Below are 15,503 nucleotides of genomic sequence, written 5' to 3' on the forward strand. Positions count from 1 at the left end.
ATATATATAAAAAGTCTGACAATTGCTCCCTATACATATACGAAGAAGAAGACGTTGCGAGTGAAGACGGGGAAGTTTTTATTTTCATAAAAATCTCTCAATCAGATGACACGGTGTTAATGGCAAGAACAATAAGAGCAATGTGGAAGCTGTAATTATGTAAACAACATTAAATGGAAGCGAAGCTTCTAGAAAATAAGTCAATAAGGCAGACAGGAGGACGGAATAGAAAGAAAGTGGAGAACATTTGGGAAATGATCGAATAGAAAGAGATGAAACCTATCGTACTATAAGTGTGGATCCCAAGGTGAATGCAAACTTCGGTGATGACTAGGTGAATGGAAAACTGTGTGGATCACTGGGACATGGCTGAAACCTATTGTATTGCAGGTGAATGGAAAACTGTGTGGATCACTGGGACAAGCAAACGAAACTCGCCAGGGTTCAGTTACCTTGTCCTCTCCACCGCTGGTCATTTTTACTGTAAGATCAATCAACAGGGGCATTATGGGTACAACTTTGAAAAGAGATATGTGTATATCAATGCACACCTAAAGAAATGTATAAGCCCATGCAAGAGATATCACTTGAGTTAAAACTCTCAGCTGTTTGTTCCCAACAGCCTGAAATATGTGAAGATCTTCATTTTTTCCAAATTTTTTGAGTTACAGATTACTATATTTACTCTTCGTTTATTCATTGTCTGTGAATGGTACTGGACTTCTCTACAAATGTCCATCAGGTCAGCAGCAAGGTCGATGGTTTAAAAGTTTTAAAGTTTCAGTTAAGATTTGCACTTGTCTGTAATTTTGTTTAAACTCCTCGTTTTCCTCCTCTACTTTTCTCTCATTTCAGCTGACCTACACTTTTTCCTGTTTTCTGTTTTTTGCTTATTTTGTAGCCTCGGCGTTTATATCGCTGGCGGAATCTTTAGCCTGCAGGTTCTGCTCGGCCAGACTGTCGAGATTGGTGTTGGCCTGGTTGTCGGAGATGGGGATGTGTACGGCCAGCTCGCGCGCCTGACGTAATAGCTGCATGAAGCCCTTGCGCGTGACGCGCAGCTCCGGGTTGTGCAGCAGCGTGTACGTCACGTGCCAGTTGGAGCGAGCCTTCATGCTGCGGCGCCGAGTGTCTTCACCTGAAACCACAGGTGACATCAGCTGTGACCCACGAGTAACGATCTCTCATGCTACAATCTCAGGTTCGAATTCTTAGCGGTCACGTGTGCTATCATGTGATCTAAGTCTTTTATGTGACGTGTTGAGTGACTCACACTAACGGCTTACACTAACGGACTGATAATTTTAGATATACAAATAGTCTTCAGGTGTAAAGTGGGTGACAGACGAGTTTGGCGACTTTTGTTCAGAACTATTTGAATTGGTTTTATCATCAACCGATGAGGAGAGATGAGCACTCACGTGAACTTCTAACGCTGAGGTCGTCCAGGTTCATGTTGAGCACCAGGTCTGCATTAGAACAGGTGTTGGACTCGCTGATCTGTCTTTCTTTTGCTGTCTCCCACATGTGAATGACCAGTCGTGTGAAGACGATGACCACAGGATGAGTGTGGGCACACTCTATGTGCATGAAACCCAGGTAAGCAGAGAAACCTGCAAGACACAAAACTCTCACATGTTGAGAAGCTACTTAAAACAACTGAACTCCTGTCACAAAAAATATACTTTCGGACACGCTTATTCCCGTGAAAGGACTGAAGATGACATTTTAACTGGCTTGGGGGAGGGGAAGGCAGTAGGGTGCATAACCCTGCTATCCGTGCAGTTGGCAACATGTACCTCAGGGGTCTCAAACACGCGGCCCGCGAAACATTTTTGTGCGGCCCGCGGCCACGTCCGCGGTGTATATGTATGTTGTGCTTGGTGATTAACTCCCGCGGTGAAAATTACCCCCGTTCACAAGCGAAATGAAAATAACACGACTGGACGTGACGTGTTTCAAGAACTGGAAGCTTGTATTGACAGGTGTGGGCTACCGTGGGAAAACTTGTTTCAGTGGCTACGGACGGTGCACCAGCAATGTGTTCAGAGAAGGTTGGTGTTGTTGGATTAATGGTAGAGAAACGGAATCTGCTCAGCTTGGCGGGACCTTTTGCAGCCCATACACTGCATTCTGCAGCAAGAAGCACTCTGTGCCAAAAGTCTACAAATGAGAACGTGATGGATGTTGTCGTGAAGACGGTGAACTTCATACGTACGGGGTCTCAACCACAGACAGTTTGTGTCATTTCTAGCTATTTAGAAACGGAATACGGAGAGTTGCTGTATCATACAGAAGTCAGATGGTTGAGTCGTGGAAAAGTGCTGCAGATATTTTTTGAACTGAGACGAGGAAATAGCATTGTTCATGGCAATGAAAGACAGAGACATACCTCAGCTCAGTGACCAATGTTTTTGTCGGATCTTGCTTTTCTTTACTGACATCACGCAACATCTCAATACACTCAATTCACAACTACAGGGCTCAAAGCAGCTGATTACCGTGATGTTTGACCACATCAAATCATTCAGATGCAAGCTGACTTTGTGGGCCACTCAGCTGGCTCATTTCTCTTTTCTACAGAGCATAACGGTTGAACCACAGCGCCTGAAAGACTACGTAGACATCCTCTCCAGACTACTGGAAGATTTTGAACACCGCTGTCAGCAATTCACTGCTCTCCAACCACAGTTTTCCTTTGTTGCCACTCTGTTCACAGTTGATGTGAAAAACGTTCCAGAGGAAGTCCAGATGGAACTACTGGACCTGCAGAGTGACACTGTTCTGAAGCAAAAATACGTTGATGTTGGAGTTCCAGATTTCTACCAGTTTCTTCCTAGAGAGAATTTTCCAAACTTATTCTGCACAGCTGCTAGAATTCTAGCGATGTTTGGGAGTGTGTACGTTTGCGAACAGTTTTTCTCCAAAATGAAGATGAACAAAACAGCATTACGATCAAGACTGACTGATGAGCATCTGAGAGCAACCTTGCGGCTTGCCACTACACGCGACTTCAGGCCTAATGTCGATGTCTGGTCTCTGCCAAACGATCTCAGCTGAGTGGACAGAAACATGAATGACGAGCCATCTGCAGTAGGCCTAGTACATGTAATTATAGTTGGTTTTTTGGGGGGGAACTACAGTTTCTGCTTTTTTTATTAGTGACAGAGACAACGTCAACTTATTTTAATAAACTAAACTGCCTGTGCATGTAATAAACTACACTAAATGTAATTAATAATTATAAAAATTTATTTTAGCATTTAACAGCAGTGACATTAGTGTTCGTAAAATTTAATGAAAACACATTTTCTTTTCGTGGTGCGGCCCGCTGACTGGCTGTTACTTTCCACTGCGGCCCACATGCTAATATGAGTTTGAGACCCCTGATGTACCTGGATCGAAAAGTTCGAACTTTCTAGACAACGTGCTGTTGTCAAGGCGACCGAGGAAAGCGATGCCGAGAACAATTGCTTTGGTGATCCTCAGAAGACAGGAGACGAGACCCACGAAGATATTGTAGAAAAACATGAAGTAGGTGAAGATGAAGTAACAATATCTGAAAGAAATTAAGCAACTGTAAGTACCTGATGTAAATTTTATGTCAATTCACCAGAAATCTAAAAGTCTGCTTCTAGAGAATTCCGTCTGCCATTGTAATATTCCTTGACATTTTTATTTCCTTGTTTTTCATTGAAACGTTCCGTCAAAATTGTTTCCCGTAATGGTGAACTGATCACAGTTATTGATTAATCGAACCATCGATTTATGGATTCAGTTATTTAACAAGCCGAGTGTTATTTTTGGTACAATCGTACATTTGTCATCTATCTGTCTATTTGTCTGTCTCGTTTGCAAAAAGACAAAGATTGACCGACCAAGCTGATTAATCAAGAACATGTCTTCATGTATACAATACCTGTTGATCCAGTGCAAGGTGGAGACCTTTCTTTTGTAAGAAGACGAACTTGGCAAGTAGTTTTTGTACCACCATGAGTATGATTGTTACTAGAACGATTGGCCTGTGATTACAATAGGAAAAATTATCTTTAAAATGTCTGACACCACGTGGTTCATTAACAGTTGAGAAAGTTTTCACTGTGTCACTGAATTTATTTTCTGTTGTACACTTCGTTGTCCTGGTCTGTCGGTAAGTATACTAACCACACATCTTCACATAGCTATGCTAGCCTAAACTATTCTCAGTGAATGCAAATATCACAAACATAATGTTACAAAATAGACTGACTAGCCAAATGTTCACTAATTCCAAGCACTAACAAAATAATAACTCTTACCAAATGTATTCCAAAGCAGCTAATAACAACTCCTTGTAACCCAGGCTTAGCACATGTATAAGGACACCGAGGACAAAGCAGATCAGGGAAAGAACGCAAAACTGAACGACGAATGCTAAGGGAAGAAAATGTAAATGTCACAATTTACGAAAAACATTTCAGGTAAACATACATAATTTGTGGATATAAATATTCAATAAATAAAATCGAACAGCACGACATGCCAGTGTAAATATCGTTCACACCTCACCCATACCAGTCCACGTGAATTCGTGTGAATATTCAATAACATTCACGAAGTCAAAAGGCTTTTATAAAAACAACCGACATACAGGTGTTCACAAAGTCCCAATTCTCCTTCTTAAAGAAAATAAAATGATTGAATAAAATGTCAGGTAGATTTCGATGTATTTGCAGAAACAATTTAAGGCTCATCATCGAAATTATTTCTACATGTTTCTTTTTTCTCTTTCCTGCTTGTTTTCTTGCTGTCTCCAAGCTGCCAGATTATGGCTTCTCTCCACTAGAAGTTTAAGGACAACAAGAAGCAGAAACTCACCCCAAACAATATACGCAACTTGAAATCCTCCGTACTTGATGCTGTTTACCTGTATGATCACCAAGTTTCTTTATAAAAATGAAATGAATCATATAAACGAATTAGTTTTCTTAAAGTGTAATTAGACTTTCACTGGTGTAGAATTCAGCTGTTTTAAACTTTGTTAGCAAGTGGATCTGAACACTTCCTCTAGTTGATGTGACTGAAGCACACTAACGACTAACCGTTCTATACATTAGGAGGAACCTCAAATGCACAAGTAGGAAAGAATGAAGAGAGAAAGAACGAGAATAAAATCAGAGACTTCATATACATAAAAAATTGACATACACAGTAATTAACATAGCTGCCGGCATCCGGCGGTGGGATGTGGGAATGATCTCCTCTGTAGAGGGCAAGAAGAGTGACTCTGCACATCATCGGAAACACAAACGAAAATAAAACCCGATCACCATTGATGAGAATACAATTAGTTTTCAACCCAATTATTTCGTACTAACGTTTGCAAAGAAACAGAAGAAAAAAAAGTTCCGAAGAAATATTTGAATTAACAAGTCTATTAACAGGAAAAACGACAGAGCATCTTGATGGTTTGATTGGTCGCAGTATATTGAATGTCACAATGTGTCGCTATTTGTTTGTGTGTGTGTGTTTTTATGTGTCTGTGTGTGTGTTTATGTTTGTGTGTGTTTGTGTGTTTGTCTGTTTGTGTGTGCATATGTTTGTGTTTGTATGTGTGTGTAGATATGTGTGTGTGTGTATTTGTGTTTGTGTGTGTTTGTGTGTGCATGCATGTGTTTGTGTGTGTGTTTGTATGTGTGTGTCCTGGGGGAAGGGCGTGGTGAATAATACAATACCTGTAGCTGCTGAGAGAGCGAAGGATGTTGAGCAAACAAAGCAGTAAAGCGAGTGACAAGCCCACTATCATTGAAACTGAAATCAGATGATCATCAACCTGTTTTATTCAACATCATCATCGTCGTCATCGTCGTCGTCATCGTCGTCGTCTGCGACATCGTTAACACTGTTTTTATCAATTGTAGCAACAGCTAGAAGTAACACCATCTCTAAATTCAATATTATGAATGTGTATTGAAGTTGTGTATGGTGTCACTTCTTGAGGATGGACCCAGTGACATTGCGAGTGTGGGACTAGTGACACTTGTGCAGAAGGATGTACTTAGTGACATTTATACACGAGGAAAAGCAGAGAGTCTTGGAACAAAGAAGATAAAGATGAAAAATACAGTTTCAAGATGAGGAAAGAAGACAGACAACAGAGACGAAGGGAAAAGAAATGAAACGTTTTAACTTCGTACGAAAATATGCACGTGCACACACACGCACATACACACACACACACAAACACACACAGAAAGAGTGATGTTAGTGTCGTTCTTACCCTTTACGATGTCCAGAGATTCCAAGAAAAACAACAGGACCATTCGAGCTAGTTCGATCCACTCACTTTCCTCCCGGCCAATGGATTCGTCTTCTCTGCTCCAGCCAATGGATTCATCTACGCTAGTCCACACTAAGTCACGAAACCTTCCGATGTCTGTAAGTAACTCCACGCACAACTGAAATGCCAGCTGCCAAAACAATTCATTGGATTATTGTACAATGTATAAAATACAGCTATAGGACAACACACCTGGTCATTGTGTTATCCAGAATTTAGAAATTCAGAAAAACTTATACAATGTGTATAGCTATCTATTGTTATTTACAAACGAGAAGATTAACTTACGATGTACACCACGATCATCCCCACCACCATGACTGAGAGCATGCGAGCTGGGTAGCGGAACCCTTGAAAACAAAGAGACGAGATTGTCCAATCGTTTTGGGAGAAGTGGAGTAGTAAACAAAGAGGTATGAAGCTTTACGAGTGGTAATTTATCTACCAAGTTGATTTAGTGGATTTATCCCTTCTCTAATTAATAATGAAGCGCATTACAAGTGCGCAAATTAATTTAAATACCAATATAGTTAAAATTAGTATAGCTACATGTAATATAGCTGTGGTCTTCGCATCCTTTTCTACACATCTCAACTACAAATATCAACAAGTAAAAGCAGCAAAAATATACAGATCACTGGCATAAGTTATTAAGTGGCATGAATGAAAGAAGAAAGAAAGAGTTAACTCCACTCTACAATGTTTTATGAATAAAGAGAGACATTAATGAACTTTAAAAGGGCTCACATAAACAATTGGAAAGACAAGAGGAAGAAAGAGAAACATTAAAAAATCACAGAAGTGACTATTTAGCAGAAACAGACTGACGCACACACTGGCAGACAGACAGGTAATCTGACAGAGAGAAGGCTACAAAAGACAGGCTACAATAATACAGACAGAAACAACACAAAGCTGAGAAATAGGTAGCCGGACAGAAAGAAGATGACTAAATACAGACACAAACATGGGAGCAAATGTACAGGGGTGAAGACACGGAGACAGAAGGTGAGAAATACCTTTTTTCCTGCGGTAGACAAAACGAGAGAGCAGTCTTTTAACAGCCGCTTTCATCGCCGCTAGTTTTCCTATCACAGGCCTGTTATGGCAGAAATTTTTAGTAAAAAAACTGTGAAAATATGTGAGTGACTATGTAACTATGTCTATGCGACTATGGCTGTTGATAATGTGTTAGCAACTGACCAGCGGTAATGACAGTTACTAAACAGTGAACGACCTTTCACCTTTGACAGACAAGTGATGCAAACAGCACGCGGTACATGCCATTGGGGATCACATCCAATTTTTCAATAACTAGATGTTATGTAGGCTACCCATATAGGCGTCTTGATCACTATTTCTTTAATTATTTTGTATTTCTCTTTTTCGTTGTAGAAGTTATTGTTTATCCTTGATATAATCTTCCCAGTTCTTCAGGAACTCCTGCAATGCCAGCTGTCATCTGAAAAGTTTGCTTGCTGATGTCATTAACCGATAGCTAGGTTTTCTATCTATATATCAGTATAACTATATAGCTATCTTTAAGGCAATTTTCCTCTTTCTCTAAAAAAATGGGATCGTCTATCTTTTGAGTTGTCAGATAGGTATTTGCCGTGGACCGTTGAAATAACTCACTTTTTGACCTTTGGTTTCCGGAAAAGCTTGCTGACGTGGAGCCCAGCGTAGCATTCCTTGATTTTGTCCATCGAATCTTTGGAGTCTTGATGCCAAGAAAAAAACCTACCCTTCCTCAAAGCCCTCAGACTGCGGCCAGGGATGGACACACTGAGATAGAGCAAGCACAGCAGGTTGGGCAGGCTCTGAAGAATCATCAGCAGTCTTCCTCTCTGAGACACAAAGAAGGTGAGGGCCTGTTGTACTTCCCTGAAGTAGGTATCACTTAAGAAACTATGGTATCTCCCCAATCAGCCGTCAGTAGAGCAGCCCTGATATGATTTCGCCACCTAGGAATTTTTCTCCCTTTCCACCTACTTATATGCATACCTGATTATTAGACTCTTTGTCCATGTATTCGCCTATCTGTTTTTCTTTCCCCTCACTTTTTTTTCAAACTCATTATTTCTTCTCTCCCTTTATCTTTGGGTTCTCTGTTACTCTGTTTGATAACAAAGTGAATTTTTTTATTCCAAAATCTGCTGTTTCGCCAAACAAATCCACTGTTAGGATATTTTCAATTCATGGACTCAGATCAGTCCATCTGATTACTACAATAGGTTACTGTATTAATCTACAAAGTTCCAGGACTCGTTGTTTTGAAGGATGAAGGAGTTGGCAAAATACTAACAGTTAACCCTCCCCCTAAAAAAAAGAACAAGAGAAGGAAGAAACCCTAGAAGCATACGCTGTTCGCCTCGCACTCAGTCAGTTTGAAGATCTGTACACCCAGCAGCATCCACACGTACAGCGCCCCCAGTCCGAAGCCGAAGGCAGAGCTGAGAGCGAGGCAGGCGAAGACAGGGAAGAAGACCATCCCGTACACCAGCACCGACAAGATGGCGAAGGCTGGCCAACAGAACAGGCAGGTAATGAAAGTAGATCAGTCCAGGTGTAGAAACTAGTTGTGCTTGAGATGCAGATTATCACAATTATCAACCTAACAATTAGCCTACTATATCTTCTTTCCTGCCACTCCTAGTCTGTGGGCAGTGACTGGCCTGTGTGACATTCATCATGACTACTTTCTCTGTTCCCCTTCAAGTATTCTCAGCGGGCTAACCCCACTTTTCCCACCCAGTTGTCCGCTATAACAGCTCCCTCGTGAAGACGTTAACACTCCACCTTAGAAATTCGGACTCACTAAGACTGTTCAACCCAGGTGCTGACGATTCACTTACATTTCACAGCTTTGTGGGTGGGTGTATCGATGATGAGTCGTTGCTCCATGACGATTTCGTAGACGAGGAAAGCTGTTGCTCCGAATGCACATGCGTAGGAGATCCTGGACGAGCGGGTCAATGCATCCATGGGGCTGGACATAGGAACGTACAGGGACGTAGTTTGAAAGTAGGCGACTCCATTAGTGTTGGTGTGTTTGGCAATGGAAGTCAGATTATATATAGTCTTACAGCACTGGACATCAGATTGTAGTCTTACAATACTGGACATCAAGTTATATATAGTCTTACAGCACTGGACATCAGATTGTAGCCTTTCAGTACTGGACATCAAGTTATATATAATCTTACAGCGTTGGACATCAGATTATAAATAATCTTACAGCACTAGACATCAGTGGCTATTAATTTTTCGACGCCAGTTGTGCAACAACAGATACTTACGACACCAGCCCTGGACGTCCACCCATCAAAGACAGAATCATGTTTCTGCGTTGCCGTGTGAAGGCAAACGACAGAGTGACGAGCACCTGTATAGGTAAGATGACTTATTCATCCAAACAGCATACACAATCTTTCTAGTGAAAGAACTTCTTTAAATATTACACACGATTGTTTTTACAGCTGTTCCAGTGATACTCTTATGCACTGGTTTTCAAAAGACGAATTCGAACATTGCTAGTCTGAAAATTGACAGTGATCTCAAAGATTTTACATTTTCTATCTAGACAGACAGCCAGAAGTATAACAGACACTTCAAAAATAAGAGAACAAAGAAAGGACAAAGAAAACGAAGGAGGGAAAGAAGAAGAAGTTCTGTTGCATGTCACCGTTACAGTCCTACACCGTGAAATTCATCTTCTGCAGTAGAAACATCGCCAAGTGTTTGACTAATGTTCGTCTCAGGCAGTCAGACGAGTACTGACCATCTGTCACATGACTATTGCTACCTAATGAACACTTCCTTACCGCTGGAATAAGACAGAACTGGTAGAAATCCTGGTGGTCAATTCTGCTATCACATCTGCAAACATAATTACATTTTTCATAAAATTAAAATTGACAGTTTTTAAAGTATGTACAAAATATTCAGAGCAAGGTCTTGCTGTCAAATTACAGGTAGACTACAAATAGTTTTGTGCAACAGTATTTAAAATGTGTGACATTAGTTACATTTTCACGAATATGAGCACACATTGCCAGCAGATAATTATATGAACAGAGATCATAACAGCTTATTTAGCATTGGTTGTATATTAGTAATATGAACACTTGTTATAGGAGCTCTGAACACACCTGTTTTATCAGCTCTATGAACACTGAGTTTTGTTAAAGGTAAAAGTTGTCTGGCAACTTGTCAGTCGTTTGAAAACCAGTTATCAGAAGCTGCACTTATTTCGGCCACAAGTTATTTATGAGTGAGCTGACTACTCCCTTTTTACACTTTTTTGAACTGTCAGTCCAGTTGGAATTTGTCATCGATTTTCATCTACTTTGCATCGTTCTAGAGGTCTACAATTTTCCCCAGTTATTCATTTCCAGTGGCAATGCAATACTAAATTTTGTTCCAGCAGTCTACAAGTAGTAAAATATATTTTTACACGTTTATTTCTTCTTTAGAAAAATAATTTTCAAGAAATGTAACTCTTGAGATTTGATTGCGCTCTTCGCTTGCAGTAGTTTCTTCCCTTGTACAGCGATAGTAAATGTTTGGTACCCGACTAGAGTTAGGGTATCAGATGGTCAGGAATGTTCGAAATGCTCAACAGATTTTCTCTTTTCTCAAAAGGACGATGGACAAATTATACAACCATTTGGAGACATTGTAAGAATGCAAAACAAAAAAAACCAACAGAAATCGCAAACAAAAATCAACAAGACTAAAAAGCTAAAATAACATAAGTAGAAAACCCCTTTTGTAAAAGAAAAAAACACTCTTTTATTTGAACTGTACTAAAAATGGTAATAAAAATTTCCTATGTGTTGGGATTTTCTTTAATACATATCATATAAAATATAAAAGTGTGACAGGCACTGCTAGAAACAGTTATACAACAAAGTGTGTTTTAAAAATATCTTTATGCACTTATTTTATTCAAGCTGGCCTTTCTTCCTCTCATCTCTGTGGGGGTCAGGTACCCGCTCAAGACCTGAGTCAGTGGAAGGGGAGGAGGAAATACGCTGCGCCACAAGGAAATCGAACCGGCCCGTGCTCTAAGTACTCAGCTACCCACTTTTCGATTACCATAACAGACTTATGAACAATGATAATAAAAGTTCTGTTTACACAAAATATAACAGCTAGATGAAAACTGATTATAACGACTACATGAACATTTGTAATAACATTTATAGTATGATAGCTATATGAACATTTATGATAGCTACATGAATGTTTTAGTAAAAGCTATTTGAAGAGTCACGAAACAGCTAAATGAACTTGGTCATAATCTCGGTAGAAGAACCATAGTCATCTGTCAAAGGCAGATAGAAACAAGTTCCAGACAGTGGTCGGCACCCATACACAATCTTTTCCGGAGGTTTTAACGGGCGCTGAGTAAAACTAAACATGTGTGTTTGTAATGCAGTTTGTTCTTATTAAAAAAAATCGAGAACGAGGCGAGAAACTCGAGGTAGCCACGTGAACACAAAAATGCAAGAAAGATAAAACGCTGATAGGAACAGTCACACAGACGGAAGGTACCCTGAACTGAGCAGGGTGGGAATGTTTCCATTTATAAAGTTAATATTACTTACTCTGGAATAGGATCAGAGCTATTGTGGTTTTGTACAATTTGTTAAATGAATTGATTAAGTTTTGTTGACATCTTCTGGATCTTAAGCTGCTCAGAACTTCTCTAGGGCTGTGACGGTTAGTTCCCTGGAGCTCCGGTATGGTCTGTAATGACAGTAAGGTTAAGGGATATAAAATATATGGAACACTCAGGGTTAAACTCAAAAACGCAGTAGCAATAGTGTGATGAGATCAGATCCTCCAAGTCAGAGATTCTCCTTAAGTTTCATCTGATAATAATACTGGCTGAGTAAAAAAGCAGTCTACCTTTGGGTTCATTGTGTTGCTACAGATGGTGTTCAGGTCACGAACATTGATTCTTACCAAGTTCTTGACCTGAATAAACTCATGATTTATGGCAATACATATATTAAGCCAAAAGGTGGATTTTCTTTCATCCAACCATCATGGTTATTATCAGGTGAAGCGCACTAAGGAGAATCTCAGTTTGGAATTTCTTGTGACAGCTTTACTAGTCAAGAAATATTAAGCGGTGAAATACTTAGCTATACTTATAGCATTGTTTATAATCCACCTTTAACTCACATGCTATAAAATGGACACTTATTACAGCTCTCATATTCCACTGGTTTCAACATGAATCTATTTTGCTGCAAAAGGAAACTCTGTTCATTATTACTAACTGATTTGTGTTTAATATTTGCAAGAACCATGTAGGCATCTCAATGAACATAAGATGAAGAACTAAGCTAATTAGAAACTGGGATATGTTTGTACTTTTTATTTCCTAAGACTTTTTCAATGTCACATTCAGTAAGCTACAAATGCTTCATTAAGTTACTAAATCCTTCAGTAAATCATCAAAACAAAGACAAAATGTATTCAAGGAAAAGCACTCAATGTTTGTGTTTCTTGTCTGAAGGTTCAAAATAATTAGCCTATTCAATGTCCCCATCTACTTCATATTTCAATTAAGTTTACTATAAATGCAGAGATTAAGACGCACATAATGTGTAGACTGACTGATCCACTCTTGACAAGGTCAACTACACACCCTGCCAGGACCAGTCAGTCCATCTCTCTTTGTTGTTGCAGTAGAATTTTCTACTAGCATTCCGGAGCAAACAGTCCTTTGTTAAAACCAACGTGTAACAAACCAAGTCTCAGCACAAGTTTATATCAGTAGATATCAAGAGCCGTCAATAGGTGAGGCCCGTAACAGCCGAGGAATGGTGGCTGGTGACCTAGGATAGCGGCACAGGGTGAACATGTTTGTAGTCACAGTTACTGGATAGCTTCAGAGCAAACACAGAGTAGAAAACATGCATACCAGACTCTAACACATTCAGCGACTTACTGATGCAGCCAAGTGCAGCCGACCGAGGGATCAGGTGGAGACTGCACTCACATCTGTTCACGTGCCAACTGTTTGCGACTTAAAATGTCCTCTGTGCTTGAAAGTTGAGCACGTCGACAACAGAAGGTGTTCAACGATGACTGATATATCCTCTGCTCCTGTACAGACCACTCACCACCATCCTCTCCACGCTGCGCAGCTCTGGTTTACCTGTGGGCGGTGCACCCAGGGAGAAGGCTTTCCCCCCGCCTTCGTTTGCTTCTTGGTGATGCTCTGCTGACAGACATCAGATCTCTCTCTCCCTTTCATATAAGGAAATATCCGCCTGTCTCCGATTTCCTTTGTTGGTATTTTCAAGACCTCTGTCCTGCTGATTGATGATTGCTAGTATGAGTACCTCTGTGTGGGTGCCTTTTCTTTCTATCCTTTTTTGTTTTGTAATAATAATAATAATTAAATTATTATTATTATTATTATTATTATTATTATTATTATTATTATTATTATTATTATATTATTATTATTAATGGCATCTACTGACCTACAGTTGACTAGACAGAGCTGCTTATCTGGCAGTACATGTGTAAAAAAATCTATTTTCTACTTTTAGTGTGCTTAGTGTGTTTAGTTACTTTGTTAGGGCATTGAAACTGTGAATTGTGAACTTTAACTAGTGACTTGTTAACAGCGAACAATGGAATTACAATTGTGAGAACACTAACAAGACGAAACACCAGAGAGATAAGTTTTAAGATTATGTCAATACTTGTAAACTATTCTTTAATATATATATACTCTTTTGTTTAATTATACTCTTTTAATTTGTTTTGAAGTATCTTTATTGAGATCTTTATGTTGTACTTAGATGTGTGTGTGTGGTGAATGCCAGATGAATGTAGGGCAGGGTCAGTATCTCGATGATATACTGCGACAAAAGCAGATTATACAAAAGCTAAAGCGAGGGGGGAAATGAGGGAAATAGCTGTGAAACCCTCACCACCTTTATTATGAATGGACTGAACGTGTTTAAACACAGATGCGAGTTAGAGAGGCAGTCAAAAAGGCTAGCGTTGAAAGAAGAAAATTAGAGTTAAAGGAAAGAATTAAAAAGCGCCAATTAGAAGATCTGAAAGAAATTGAAGAAGAAAACCTTTTTCGAGACAAAGTAAATGTGGCACGAAAGTATTTCGGACGACACGCAGTAACTGAATCTGAAATGCAGAAACTAGCGCACGCATCCCAGAAACGAATTAGAAAGTTTGAGATAGAATATTGGTTAGAAATTGAAGAGAGAAGACGAGAACTCGAAAAGATGAAAGTAGAACTAGAGAACAGGGTAGAGGCACACAGTCGCCTACGCAAGAGAATGAATCGCAGTATTACAGGGGACTACCCTTCCAACCAAGCTTTCACACCCCAGGAACCAAAAGCCGCAGCAATCGAGGTTCAAATAGCGAAGGATTCACACGATGCTGAGAATTTCAAAACGACTAGTCCGCAAACCAGAAATTTCTTGGAGAAATTGGATGGTGAAGACAAAAAAGATGATGTCGAGGACGGATCGGCAGATGATGACAGAGAAGAAACGAACGAGCAGGATAGCAAAGCAGAAAGTGAAGGCCACCAGCTCCCTGAGAAGGAACCTTTGGTAGAAAGCACAACAGAAAAGAAGAATGAAGAAGAGGAGAAGGCTATGGTAAAAGACGAGAAGAAAGAGTTAACAGTGGAACAGAAACCAACCGAAAAGATTCGGATAAAACAGATTCAAGGACATGCTGATGATTTTGCACCGGCTCCTGCGCAACCCAGGAACAATAGATAATATGGATGAGTGAGGACGAAGAGAATATCGTCACGGGAAGCTCGGCAGATTCTGATGAACAAGAAATCAACGAGCCAAAGGGTAAAACAGGGACCAAACCTACCAACGCCCTAGAGCTAGAAGAATGACAGAAAAGGAAGCTCAGGCGAAGCAAGAAGTGGAAGAAAACGCTAGGTCGAAGAAAGAGAAAAAAGAACTAACTGCTGAGAAGAATCAAATAATAAAAGTTCGGTTAAAAATGATTCAAGAACAGAGTGAATTGAGCCTGGCTTATAACCTGAACCTGACTAAAAGTGTGTTGAGGTGCTACATGCAGAGGAAAAATGAAATGTGAGATGAGTACAGCTGAACTGGGCGAACTAGTTGTGGGGACATATAGGTGAGGTCAGGTACTT

At 39.9% G+C, this 15,503-nt stretch overlaps 1 protein-coding gene and 1 long non-coding RNA gene across 2 annotated transcripts; both read right to left on the reverse strand.

Moving 5' to 3' along the window:
- Positions 1 to 838: 838 nt before the first annotated feature.
- LOC112555344 (receptor for retinol uptake stra6-like) lies at positions 839 to 4,400 on the reverse strand. The gene is made up of 5 exons (XM_025223705.1): positions 4,299 to 4,400; positions 3,920 to 4,022; positions 3,396 to 3,559; positions 1,422 to 1,613; positions 839 to 1,138 (listed from the first exon to the last, which is right to left on the reverse strand). The coding sequence occupies exons 3-5, from the start codon at positions 3,529 to 3,531 to the stop codon at positions 891 to 893; spliced, it is 576 nt and encodes a 191-aa protein (XP_025079490.1). The 5' UTR covers positions 3,532 to 3,559; positions 3,920 to 4,022; positions 4,299 to 4,400; the 3' UTR covers positions 839 to 890.
- A 457-nt stretch (positions 4,401 to 4,857) lies between these two features.
- LOC112555348 lies at positions 4,858 to 5,791 on the reverse strand. Its single transcript, XR_003097450.1, has 3 exons — positions 5,715 to 5,791; positions 5,188 to 5,266; positions 4,858 to 4,906 (listed from the first exon to the last, which is right to left on the reverse strand). It is a non-coding gene; the product is annotated as an uncharacterized LOC112555348 (long non-coding RNA).
- Between the last annotated feature and the right edge of the window lie 9,712 nt (positions 5,792 to 15,503).

The sequence above is a fragment of the Pomacea canaliculata genome, linkage group LG14 (assembly GCF_003073045.1).
Source record: "Pomacea canaliculata isolate SZHN2017 linkage group LG14, ASM307304v1, whole genome shotgun sequence".
In the NCBI taxonomy this organism is placed as follows: domain Eukaryota; kingdom Metazoa; phylum Mollusca; class Gastropoda; order Architaenioglossa; family Ampullariidae; genus Pomacea; species Pomacea canaliculata.

What these genes read in the sequence shown, in the direction of transcription:
- LOC112555344 (XM_025223705.1), bottom strand. Translation starts at nt 3,531, where the DNA reads ATGTTTTTCTACAATATCTTCGTGGGTCTCGTCTCCTGTCTTCTGAGG. An exon ending in GTTCGAACTTTTCGATCCAG is followed by an intron (nt 1,614 to 3,395) that starts GTACATCAGGGG and finishes TGTGTCTTGCAG; the next exon opens with GTTTCTCTGCTTACCTGGGT. An exon ending in CCTCAGCGTTAGAAGTTCAC is followed by an intron (nt 1,139 to 1,421) that starts GTGAGTGCTCAT and finishes CTGTGGTTTCAG; the next exon opens with GTGAAGACACTCGGCGCCGC.